General features: G+C 48.8%; 1 protein-coding gene across 3 annotated transcripts; it reads left to right on the forward strand.

Moving 5' to 3' along the window:
- Positions 1–254: 254 nt before the first annotated feature.
- Positions 255–9,232, forward strand: smarcb1b (SWI/SNF related, matrix associated, actin dependent regulator of chromatin, subfamily b, member 1b). 3 transcript variants are annotated; one of them, XM_061262793.1, is made up of 9 exons: positions 255–399; positions 959–1,070; positions 1,271–1,400; positions 3,213–3,350; positions 5,235–5,362; positions 5,803–5,969; positions 6,285–6,475; positions 7,775–7,906; positions 8,374–9,232. In XM_061262793.1, the coding sequence occupies exons 1-9, from the start codon at positions 316–318 to the stop codon at positions 8,411–8,413; spliced, it is 1,122 nt and encodes a 373-aa protein (XP_061118777.1). In that variant the 5' UTR covers positions 255–315; the 3' UTR covers positions 8,414–9,232. The 3 variants fall into 3 exon arrangements, with proteins under 3 accessions (XP_061118777.1, XP_061118778.1, XP_061118779.1); XM_061262794.1 differs by having other exon boundaries at positions 1,292–1,400; XM_061262795.1 differs by lacking the exons at positions 7,775–7,906; positions 8,374–9,232 and adding an exon at positions 7,091–7,190.
- The last annotated feature ends 4,121 nt before the right edge of the window (positions 9,233–13,353 follow it).

A 13,353-nucleotide genomic window follows, 5' to 3' on the forward strand; every position in this document is an offset into this window, starting at 1 on the left:
CCTTATCAATTGGTACATATGAATATAGGCTACTCTGTATAAATTCACTTTAAGTAGGCAACCTTGATGCGGATTGAAAGTGCCCTGTGTGCGATTTTAACTGACAACATCTTGCTTCAAACTCAGTTCCCTCTCTGTCTTTACTGCCCGGGGGATCAAGAAATTGAAGACAATCACGTGTTTAACAAATGACGTCATTAATTACTGAGTACAGCGTTGATCAACCTGATCGATCTGAAGATGGCGCTAGAAAACGTCCACTTTCGCCGCCATGTGGTCAAGCATGCGCAGTTGGGCGCTTTTGTTACAGCCAAGATGGCGTTGAGCAAAACGTTCGGGCAGAAACCAGTGAAATTTCAGCTGGAACAGGATGGCGATTTTTACATGATTGGATCAGAGGTATGCATGGTCTCGCGGGGAAAACGCAGAACCCGAATATATTTGTCTTTCACAATTGCATGTCCACGTTTAATTACTGTGCTCTGAAAACAGGCCAGAAGGCAACAAGCAAGATGTAGGAATGTATGTCGCTAACTAGCCAGCTAACTAACATTAGTCTAGCTATGTGAATGAATGGGTTGCTTACCTATGGAACTAACAATTTTAGCTAGCTATGTGATTAGCGAATTCAGTTAGCTAGCTAACCAGCTGTAAGTTACACAACATGGTTATCGTAGGAATAAATTACTATCTTGATATGTTGACTACCTGTAGTGGGTGGTTTGGCTTCCTTCTTCTCGTTAGTATATGTGATGATGACAGCTAGCTAGATAACATTAGATGTCGAAGTTCAAGGAAGAGTTGGTTAGAGACGAATATTACTTGCTTTTGAACGTATGTATAATTGCCAGCTAACGTATTTGCTTTTACCGACTGGCACATTCATATGTCATATAGCCTAAGCTTTGAAACGACCGCCAAGTTGCAATTGTTGATGTTGCACTGTCTCTTCGCACAGGTAGGCAACTATTTGCGCATGTTCCGTGGCTCCCTGTACAAAAGGTACCCGTCGCTGTGGAGGAGACTCGCGTCAGTCGAAGAGAGGAAGAAGATTGTAGCTTCATCGCACGGTGAGTGATACATTCTTGTTTTTGGTGGAGTAACCTACAATTAAAGCTTCAATGACGTCCGAGTGCCGCCGAGAAACTCCAAGCACTGGGACCTTAAAGCGAGACCTGCCTTCCCAGACAACGAGGTAGCCAGCCAACTAGCATATCCCAAAGGTTCTGCTTTTTGGACATCAGTGTCTTCAGTATTTTCTTTGTGTTAGATCATGGTTACACAACTTTAGCCACCAGTGTGACACTGCTGAAGGCGTCCGAGGTGGAGGAGATCTTCGAAGGGAACGATGAGAAGTACAAGGCGGTATCCATCAGCACAGAGCCCCCGGCGTACCTCAGGTAACACGCTCTCTTGTTTTTCGTCTGTTTGTTATGGTTGATCCTCATTACATGTCCTCATGTTACACTCCCTGCTGAGAATTCTGTCTTAAACCAGCCTAAGATGGTAAATTTGGTTTAAGCTGTGTTTTTGACACTTTTCGCTGGTCAACCAGCTGTCAACTAGTTTACCGGCTTATATAGTGAGCTAGTCCACCAGTTGGCCATCAGCATACCCTCCCAGTTTAACCAGCATTGACCATCTAGAGACAACCATTGACCTGCCACAGAGCAGCTACGACCAGTCATAAGTGTCAATAACACAGCTTGAACCATCTCAATCCTGGCTTACTGAGGTCATGGCACTGCTCTCAGGGGTTTGAAATATCCTGGCAAACTTGCCCAGTGTGTTTGTCAGTCTTGCCACTTTGTCATCCTCCTTTAGGGCTTTAATTGGCTAGTCTCCCCAGTTGAGGGCGTACTGCTCTGCTGAGGTTCAGACTTTTAACAGTCAAGAGAGGAATAGCAGCAACAGACACCTTCAAATCACAACACTGTTTATTCCTCCCCCTTCTTTGTAAACATGACATTGAAATGGCATTGGCTGTGGCCATTTTAACCAGTAATTATTGTACAGTGATACAATGTTTTGGTTGAGACCCAAATTTAACAACTATAAACACAGGCAGAGAGTGAATCAACATGCCAGTGAGCCTTTTTCAATGATAGGAAGGGATACAGTGGTCTTGTAACCATGTTTTAACACAAAAATCTTACCTATTGTACCTTCAATGCTTCAGGGGAGGCTTTGGCCCCAAGCTGACCTGTGGAAAACAGCCTGTCGCTCCCTCAGGTTTAATCTCAACAGCAGGGTCCTGCTTTGACCTTGAGCAGCCTGAGTTGCTTTATAAGGAGCAGTATACAAGGTCTTCATATGAACTGAGATTAGCTTTAAGTCAGGGAGTTCAAAGACCCAAGGCAGTGGTAATGCTTGCCCTGATCCTGGCAGCCCTGCTGTCTGCTGGCTTCTGCTGCTACTCACTGTCACCTCACCTGGTTTCATGGGTCTGAATTGGTTGGGGTGCTTTAAGGTGAAAACAAAAAAACTTACAGCCTGCCAAGATCAGGGTTGAGAAGGTCATTGGTCATTCAGTCAGGAATACCTTACAACTGGGGGACCCATTCGCATGCTTCGTAGTTGGACAATCGAAACAAAGCTTGTGTGTGATCGTGAGTCAACATTTGTCTGGCTGTTTACCATCCAATCAACTAGCTAGTTATATCAAGCAATATTTGGCTGTTTCAGGGACTTAAGAATGCAAATACCACAGGGAATTGAATGATGTGGTTCTATAGTTGTCAAAGAATGTTTTACGTTTTAAATTTGAAGATGTGGTTCACCTATGGCTTTATTGTTTTAAATTTGTTACCGTTGAGTATTTCATTGTTGAATTGTTTCACAATTTATTGACTCGCCTTGCTGCATATATTAATATCCATGTGCATTCATATTCATATTTATATCATAAAGAAAAATTCATTTATTAGGCACGACTGTTTCGTTCCAATATGTTGGCAAGAGTGAGTACATCACAACCAATTTGTGTAGTGTCTAGAATCCCGATTTCCCAGACTTGATCATCCAACAGAATAAGGTTCATATGGACCTTTCCAGTGGGAAAAATCGTGTTGACAATAAATCCGACACCACTTGAGAGCAGGGTCGGCCTGCGTACCGGACTGAGTGTGGGAGGTGCCACTGTTAGTTGTGGGTGATGTTGCGACAGCGGTTGGTTTACGTGCCTGTTCCTCACACTGTGGCCTCGCCCACAGGGAGCAGAAGGCGAAGAGGAACAGCCAATGGGTGCCGACCCTGCCGAACAGCTCCCACCACCTGGACGCTGTGCCCTGCTCCACCTCCATCAACCGCAACCGCATGGGCCGGGACAAGAAGAGGACCTTCCCCCTGTGGTATGTACACCTAATACACACACCTTCCCCTGTGGTATGTACACCTAACACACACACCTTCCCCTGTGGTATGTACACCTAACACACACACCTTCCCCTGTGGTATGTACACCCAACACACACACCTTCCCCTGTGGTATGTACACCTAACACACACACCTTCCCCCTGTGGTAAGTACACCTAACACACACACCTTCCCCTGTGGTATGTACACCTAACACACACACCTTCCCCTGTGGTATGTACACCTAACACACACTCCTTCCCCTGTGGTATGTACACCTAACACACACTCCTTCCCCTGTGGTATGTACACCTAACACACACACCTTCCCCTGTGGTATGTACAGCTAACACACACTCCTTCCCCTGTGGTATGTACACCCAACACACACACCTTGCCCTGTGGTATGTACACCTAACACACACACCTTCCCCCTGTGGTAAGTACACCTAACACACACACCTTCCCCTGTGGTATGTACACCTAACACACACACCTTCCCCTGTGGTATGTACACCTAACACACACACCTTCCCCCTGTGGTATGTACACCTAACAAACGCCTTCCCCTGTGGTATGTACACCTAACACACACACCTTCCCCTGTGGTATGTACAGCTAACACACACTCCTTCCCCTGTGGTATGTACACCTAACACACACACCTTCCCCCTGTGGTATGTACACCTAACACACACCTTCCCCCTGTGGTATGTACACCTAATACACACACCTTCCCCCTGTGGTAAGTACACCTAACACACACACCTTCCCCTGTGGTATGTACACCTAACACACACACCTTCCCCCTGTGGTATGTACACCTAACACACACCTTCCCCCTGTGGTATGTACACCTAATACACACACCTTCCCCCTGTGTCCCCATGGACACATAATATATATGTTTGGTCTGAACAACAACTGAACCCCTTGACTATGGCTGCATGCTTTTGTGCATTGATTTGCATGCAATTGGCTGATTAGATACTTGCATTAAGTATCTAATCTACCTAATAAAGTGGTCACTGAGTGTGTATATTTACAGTATATAACATACACTGATATACATATTTGCATGGGACTAAGTAAATATTTATATTTTGGTTTTTTTTGCAGTGTTGGCATTTGCACGGCAGAACATGATGAGGGTATTCTGGTTCTGAAATGTCTGCTTTTCCGTGGGAAACGCACCCACCGATCATTTGTTACACATTTCGCCCAGTCCTCGGGTTTATTTTGGGACCTGGGGGTGGGATGTGACCCCGTGTCCTGCCGGCTCGGCCCCCCCGCCCCCCTCGCGCTGGAGCCCTCATTAGTTACCTCCTGTCTGCTGTCCACCTCCCTTCCGCCTTAAAAATGATATGTCTAAAACATTTTTGTAGCCTTCGAGTAAACGGACTGCTCTGTCCTCTCCTGACCCAAACATCTCTGGGAATGCCCAGACACCCCCACCCCCACCCGCGTCCTCCACTGCACTCTGATTTTCGACGGGCGCCTGGAAAAGCCCCCACCCCCCACATCACCCTTTGCTGTAACTCATCAGCGTCTCGCCAGCCAGTCAGAAAACAGTGACCCTGTTCCGGAGTGTTCTTGGCTCTTCTGCTCACAGTGGACTGAAGACTTAAGGCCGCGGCTCAACAGCTGCATCATTTGAACAGAAGACTGATACTGACCTTCCCGGGGCAACATATAAGTCTCTTCTCTGCGTGTTGTATAACCAGTCTGGCTTTTGCGTGTCATTCAGCCTATACTCCTTGGTGTATTGTACAGTCGGCTGGTCTCTTCTGGGTGTGTGGTAGAGATGACTGGTCTCTCCTAGGTGTGTGGTCCAGCTGACAGGTCTCTCCTCTCCCTCTCCCTCTCTCTCTGCACACAGCTTCGATGACCACGACCCGGCGGTGATCCATGAGAATGCAGGCCAGTCAGAGGTGCTGGTCCCTATCCGCTTGGACATGGAGATTGACGGGCAGAAGCTGCGAGATGCCTTCACCTGGAACATGAATGGTACAGCTCCGTGCCTTCAGACACCCCCCTGTCCTGTTTGACCTGACCCTGCCCCTTCCTGAATCAGCCCATCCTATTTGACCTGACCCGGGCCTTTCTGTATTAATCCAACCTGATTGGCCTGGCCCTACTCCATTTTGTATTACCTCACCCTGTTTGGCTTGATTCCCACAAATGCACACATGCATAAACCAGCCAACAGCCAAATTCACACACATACTAATTTCCATGCTGCTATGCATGTGTGTGTATGTGTATGTGCGTGTGCGTGTGTGTGTGTCTGTGCATGCCTGTGTGTATGTATGTGTGTGCGTGTTTGTATGCGTGTATACGTGTACATGCGTGTGTGTATGTGTGGGTACGTGCGTATCTGTGTGTATGTGTGTGTGCGTGTGCGTGTGCGTGCATGCGTGTGTACGTACGTGTTGGCGGGCGCACAGAGAAGCTCATGACCCCTGAGATGTTTGCGGAGATCCTGTGTGACGACCTGGACCTGAACCCGCTGACCTTCGTGCCGGCCATCGCCTCGGCCATCCGGCAGCAGATCGAGTCCTACCCCACCGACAGCATCCTGGACGAGCAGACCGACCAGCGCGTCATCATCAAGGTGGGGAGGCCTTCAGGCCCACTCTGCCCTACACCAGGAGCTGCTCTGCTGTCGCGCTTCAGGGCTAGTTTTCTGTTTGAGGCCTGCTGCACTGTTGGGAGTTTTTACTTTCTGAGACTTGATTGGAAGTCCAGGCTGGCTTCCTGTTCGAGGCTTAGTTTCCTGTTTGATTGGAGATCCAGGCTGGCTTCCTGTTTGATCTGGGCATCTGTCCTCTGGTTTCTTGTTTGATTGGAAGTCCAGGCTGGCTTCCTGTTTGATCTGGGCTTCTGTACTCTGATTTGCTGTTTTACTGGAGGTGTGTTTGCCTTGCAGCTGAACATCCACGTGGGGAACATCTCTCTGGTGGACCAGTTCGAGTGGGACATGTCGGAGAAGGAGAACTCTCCGGAAACCTTCGCCCTGAAGCTGTGCTCGGAGCTGGGCCTGGGCGGCGAGTTCGTCACCACCATCGCCTACAGCATCCGCGGCCAGCTCAGCTGGCACCAGAGGACCTACGCCTTCAGGTACCGCCCCCACCCTCCTGCCCGGCTCCGCCCGTCCCCTGCTGCTGGGGCGGGAGCTGAGCAGGGGTGCGTCTCAGAAACTGCTCCTCTCTCCTGGTGTAGACCTCCTCACCCTCTGCCATTACCCTGCATACGCTGACCCTGCATACGTTGACCCTGCATACGCTGACCCTGCATACGCTGACCCTGCATACGCTGACCCTGCATACGCTGACCCTGCATACGTTGACCCTGCATACGTTGACCCTGCATACGCTGACCCTGCATACGTTGACCCTGCATACGTTGACCCTGCATACGTTGACCCTGCATACGCTGACCCTGCATACGCTGACCCTGCATACGCTGACCCTGCATACGCTGCTGTGATGGGCCCAGTGCGCACGGTTTCACTGCTTACGCATGTGCAGTCAGGATGTGCTGTCCAGCTGTGTTTTATTGACTGCCTGATGTGCGTGCGTGCGTGCATTTGCTGATGAGGAGGTCGCTTTGGCCGTTTCTCTGTGTGTTTGTTGTTGATTTGAGATGTGAGGCTTTTGGTTCGTTTTGCTCTGTGGCTCTATTTTAAATTGCGTTCCTGACCTAACCCTGCTTCTCACTGTCTGTCCCCAATAGGTCTGATTTCAGGTCAATATACTCGTGCTTTATCCCCTCCCCCCTCCTTCCCTCTCTGCCCTCTGTCCCAGCGCATGACCTCTGACCTCTGACCCCTGACCCCATGAAGCTGAGTACACGCCTCTCCGTCCCTGCCCGTCACGCCCCCCCCCCCCCCCCACCCCCCCGTCCTGAGTCAGGACTAACCCAGGGGCCACCTCTGTTTGGGTTTCAGGAGGGAACCGGTGTCTGCTGGTTTGTGGTGTACCTCAGCACAACAGCGTTTCATTTAAATCACCACACACCGTGTTACTCAGGCCTAACTTGCCTACCTATTGAAAGGATACCACAGTAGCCTGCAGACACTGAGGCCCTTCAGGACCAGGCTTAACCTGCAGACATTATTTAAATAATTTTCATTATTAACGTATTTCATTATTATTACTATTACTATTAATGAGTGTGCATTCATTAATACACAAAGATACGCATATGCACTTCAGGTAGAGGGCACATATTCTCTCTCACACACACACACACACACACACACACACACACACACACACACACACACACACACACATTATTTTTCCCCTTTGAGCGTCCCCCCCTCCCCCCCTTTCATTGTCGCCCTGCTTGGAGGGGGCGATTGCGTAACAGCGGCATCTCTGACTGGCCGCGGCTGTGATGTCATGTCCTCTGCAGTGAGAACCCCCTGCCCACCGTGGAAATCGCCATCCGCAACACCGGTGACGCTGACCAGTGGTGCCCCCTACTGGAGACCCTGACTGACGCGGAGATGGAGAAAAAGATCCGGGACCAGGACAGGAACACCAGGTGAACTTCCCTCTGCCCGTCCTCTACCCTACAGGCCGCCCGATTACATTACATCCATTATATTACATTACATCCATTACATTACATTACATTACATTACATTACATTACATTAAGCAGGTGCCAGTCCTCCCCGGAACAATTTGAGGTTAAGGGCCTTGCTCAAGGGAACAGCTGAACTGATCTTATTGTGGCTACACTGGGGCTTGAACCACCAACCTTCCAGGTCCCAGTCAAGCACCTTAGCCACTAGGCCGTAGGCTGCCCTAACCCCGTTTTTAACTCTCCTCTTCTCTACCTGTCTGAACCTTCATAGTAGTGCTGTAAATGGCTGTTAAATGTGCACGCTCATGCATGCTAGTATGCGTGTCAGAAGGTGCTGTTATGTGTTAATATTTCAGTGCAGGTTTTTGAGCTCTGTGCTTGTATCTCAGGTTAACCTCGTACCCGTGTCTGTTTGCCTTTCAGGCGGATGAGGAGGCTGGCCAACACTGCCCCGGCCTGGTAAACGCACAGGAAACCACACCTTACGCGTGCGGAGATGCCAGCCGTCAAGCTGTTAGGACTCCCACAGGGGCGCGCACGCAAACCTGAGACATTCCCTCCCCCAGCCATTCATCCAGTGATGAGCCTCCTACCCTCGCCAAGTCCCCCAGCAGAAGGTCAACAGTCAGACTGAGGACTGATCCTGGGTCAGTGCTGCGCGGCGGGTGATCCATGATCAGGGCCAGCACAGGCCTCCCTGGCTCTGTACCCAGATCAGGCTTTTCCACTCAAACCTCGGCTGACTTTCGTCTGTCATCATCACTTGCATATACTCCCAGTGAGACTACCCCCCCCTCCCCCGTAGGGCATCATCAACTCCTACTAACCGTCATCAAGCTGATAGTTTGCTGTTTAGCTTGTATAGGTGCTGAGCGATCCTGTTGTGAGCTCCTTTACTAAGGCCTAGATTCAGTCGCCATTCTCCATCAACCTGTGCATGACTCACGGCTGAATATAGCCGCCCAAATCCTTCTCAGACCACCGAGCCGCATTTCAATCTCGTCTTGTTTCATTTTTGTTTTTATGTAACGTTAGCTCTCTTCACAACAAGGTGACCCAGGCTGCCCGTCAGTTACAAATTATTTAAAGCGCAGCAAGGGACTGTCACATAGAGAACATAATTTAATGCATATGTGTGTGAAAAATAGTGGTGTTGTATTTGCAGTTTATTCTGTGTGAACTGTTGTGGGGAAGCATTGACTGAATCCAGGCCTTAGTAGTTTTTTTTTTTTTTTGGTCTTTCCTTTTCCATATTTTTTGTAATAAAGTCTGTACTACAGAGCTTGGCCTGTCTGCATTTGTTCTGCTCTCAGGCAGTGTGGTGGACGCCCGCTCTGGGTCCTGTGAGACCATAAGACTCATTTGCACTCCAACACCAGGTGTGATCTCTGCATTGGAGAACAACTGCTCTGTTTCGGATGGAGCAGCGTGTAGAGTGAAGCTGCCAAACCCTGTTTCTGGAGATGTACGTCCTGTAGGTTTTCATTTCAACCCAAATTTGCTGCACGTCATTCTGCTGATTAGTAGACCAACAAGAGATCTAAAATCACAAATAATTGTACCTACTTGTTTCAGATAATGAGCTAATTAGTAAAATTAGATCTCCAGATCTCCAGGAACAGGCTTGGACAGCCCTGGTGTTGTATTTTTATTTGGTGCCTTGCATGGCACCCAATCGCTGTTGGTGTGTGTGTGTGTGTGTGTGTGTGTGTGTGTGTGTGTGTGTGTGTGTGTGTGTGTGTGTGTGTGTGTGTGTGTGTGTATGAATGGGTGAATGAGAAGCATCAGTTGTACAGTGCTTTGGATAAAGGCGCTATATAAATGCCAACCATTTACGATTTTATTTTATTTTTGTCATACAGAATAATTAGACATCTGGTGTGTGTCGCCTGTTCAAGGCCATTTCTAATAAGGGAATTGGGTGCACGAGCATATTGTGAGTGGAAAGTTTCTTGGTTGAGTTGCGCTGCAAGATGTCTTAACGGTTGGTGACGGCTTTTTGTGGCCTGCGGCTAGCCTCATATAAACCCTTGGAGCCCTTGTTACACGGCACTTTCCAGCGTCATCGCCAAGAAACGTTGTTTCCCCTTTTGAATTTCTGCGAGAATGCCCCGTCTTTGATATGGACCGCGGCTGGAACGGCTTCAAACACGACGGTTGTAATGGTCCTGTGTGAAATCAAAGGCTGCTGCATATTAGGATTACCAGACCGAATCCCCGCATTTGGGCCTGGTTTAATCGGCAGTAATATGGACTACGGAGCGCGGCACACTGACGGTACCATATCCGGTGATTTCTCATGCACAAAGGAGGAAACGTAGGTATCCGAGTTGCCATTGACGTGGACGGCGAGAATTCGCTAAGCCGTAAATGGATGGTGAACAGGTTTTGACAGGGATCGCGAGCAGGAGCTTTCACGTCGTGATTCATCTTGAGCCGCTCAGCCACAACGGCGCTAAATCGTGCTAACCCTCCACATGCGCATGGCAGGATGTTCTTTTCGGTCTCCACAAGCTGATACTTTATAAGGTGCTCTACCCCCACCGACCATCCACACACAGACGTCGCTCTCCCCTCCAGAAAGTGCTGATGAATCACTGTGTGTGGGTTTTTCCACACCGCCCTTTTCTCAACATTTATAGTTGGTAATTGTAAGGCAGTAGATTCCCTAGGAAGTCTCTCAGCCGTTTTTTAAAACAAATAATTGCGTGTGCCGCTGCTGCAGCACACTTTCATGTGTACGTAATTCGTACGTTCAATTCTGTGCTTTCATCCTAACACCTGTCTGAATTCATTGCATATTTGACTTTGCCCTAATATATAAGGACAAAACCAAGTAAGTACACTTATTGAAAGCAACTTACAGTAACTACTGTATGCTGTTAAAATGCAGGGGGGAAATGTTTTTCTCTAGTATTCACTAATGAAACGTCAGGGGCTCTTAAGCACATGCTTTGGTGAGACCAGGACCAGTGTAGGCTTGTGCTCTCCTGCAGGGGATGGGAAGGGGTCTGGGGGAGGGGTTCTTGTGTGTACAGTACAGGTATGGTTTTCATTTTTGCTATTTTGACTTTTCCCCTCAGGATGTGTCAATAACTGAAGTATATAAGCATTCTTGCCTTGCGGTCTTGTAACCGTACCTGTGTGGCTGTAGGCTTATTCTGGCAGCAAATTGGGACGCATGTTGGTGACTGTTTCAAAACGCATTTTGGAAGAGAAGGAATGAGCCCCACAGTCTCTGAATGCTTCTGGACTGTGCTGGCATCAACTGTGCCTGTTGGCCCTGCAGGGGGTGACACCCAGCGTCTGATTTTGTTGCTCGAGGACGGGAGGGTTCAATTGTCTCGCGGTCCTTGTTAACTTGCTCTCTGGTGCCCCCTGCTGGTTGAGAGACCCTCATGTCTGTTTGCTAAAGCTGCCGGTGAAGTGTCTTCCTTTGACTCATGCCTGTGTAAACTTGGTGGTGTGAAACGATGCAGCTGGGGACCTCACATCCTTCCAAAGGGAAAGGTGGTTGTCTACACCTCCGAATCAGCTGCGAATCACTGTATGAATGCAGCTGTTGGATTGGATATTCCACATTAGGGAGGTAACTGGGTGTATAAAAATGTGAATTTTATTTTAAATTGTGCTTGTGCAGAACTGTTTGCACTGGTAAATGCTTAAAGGTGTAAAAATGCTGACACTGCTGGCTGTTTAATGCCCTTGGTGTGTTTAATACACTGGCGTATATGCGCTCAAGTTGGAGAGTAAGGTCTGGCCTGGTGAGTGTTTAACACACAGTGGTGTGGATGTCTTGCTCATGCTGTAGTTGAAGCTCTCAGTGGTGTACATGTTCTCACTCATTCTGTAGTATAAGCATTCGCAACGGTGCAGAAGAAGTCTCTTTCATCTCCCTCTCCCTGTTTGTCATTGATCAATGTGATGTCCCCCCAGGTCCTGTAGTGTCCTTTGGTTGGGAGTTGAAGACGGCGCATGAAGGCAATTATAAAAATGTTTTTTTAACAACAACACAGGGTTCAGTTCGGTGTTGCATTTGATGGAATCGGTCCTCCTCTCCACACCCCCTAGTCATAGTAACGTGTGAACCTCAGCCTGTCTGCACCGACTGTTTTGTACAACACGACCGGTGCTTCTGAAAGAAAGGTGCCACACCTCTCGGCCTGACACCAGGGAATGCGAGCTCTGCAGGTTCAGCTCCAGCCCTGGAGGGCGGCAGGATCTGCTCACGATTGCTGAAGCACAGAGGAACAGTCGCTGCCGTGCCCGGAGGATTGGAGTTCCCTGTTGCAGCGGTTCCCCCCCTCCCCCTCAGTAATGTGTCACGTGCGAGATCTCAATGTTCTGTGGCAGAGTGGAACCCCCCTCAGGGCAGGCATGCTGTTAATGGGCTGTACGGATTGCAGCTGTGTGGTGCGAAGAATGGAGAGATGGAGGTGGAAGTGCCTTTTGTGTATGGAGAGAGCGTTTACAACAATGCGTGTGATGAGCATACATTCCAGAGTTTCTTGACCATAGGACGCTGGGTTAGCCTAATACAGTGGTACAGGACGCTGGGTTAGCATGGTACAAGACGCTGGGTTAGCATGGTACAAGACGCTGGGTTAGCGTGGTACATTGATGCAGGATACTGGGTTAGAGTGATACAGTGGTACAGGATGCTGGGTTAGCCTGATACAGTGGTACAGGACACTGGGTTAGTGTGGTACAGGATGCTGGGTTAGCCTGATACAGTGATACAGGACGCTGGGTTAGTGTGGTACAGGACACTGGGTTAGCCTGATACAGTGATACAGGACGCTGGGTTAGCGTGGTACATTGATGTAGGATACTGGGTTAGAGTGATACAGTGGTACAGGACGCTGGGTTAGTGTGGTACAGTGATGGAGGATGTTGGGTCAGCATGGTGCCGTGATACAGGACACTGGGTTTACCCCCCCCCCCATCTAAGGGGACAGGTCACTGATTCTGTAGACTCTGCTTTTTAACTACAGGCGATTCTAGTTGGTAACAGGAGTTTTTACAGTACAGAACCTGCCCCTTACTGCAGTGTTATTCTTGGTCACATTCCATAATATATTTAAATATTTGGAACGCTCAAACTCAAACTCAAGCAGTAGGGAGACAGAACTCTGTTAAGGACGCTGAGTTGAGTATTGTGCTCTATGAAAACTCTGGAATAAACTATGTGTCCTGGAGGTGTTTTGGACTCTGAATGCAGTCTGAACTCTGTTAGTTTCTGTTAAGTGAGCTAATGGTACCAGATGGATCACAGGACCAAAAACAGACGCACGAGAAGGGTCCAGCTTTGAATCCCAGGCAAAGTGCTACTGTTCTGGACTGGTGCTCACTCAGGCCATTAGCAGATGCTGTTAACCAGCAGGACTTGAAAAGTTTCTACAT

Source organism: Conger conger, chromosome 12, assembly GCF_963514075.1.
Source record: "Conger conger chromosome 12, fConCon1.1, whole genome shotgun sequence".
NCBI classification, from domain to species: domain Eukaryota; kingdom Metazoa; phylum Chordata; class Actinopteri; order Anguilliformes; family Congridae; genus Conger; species Conger conger.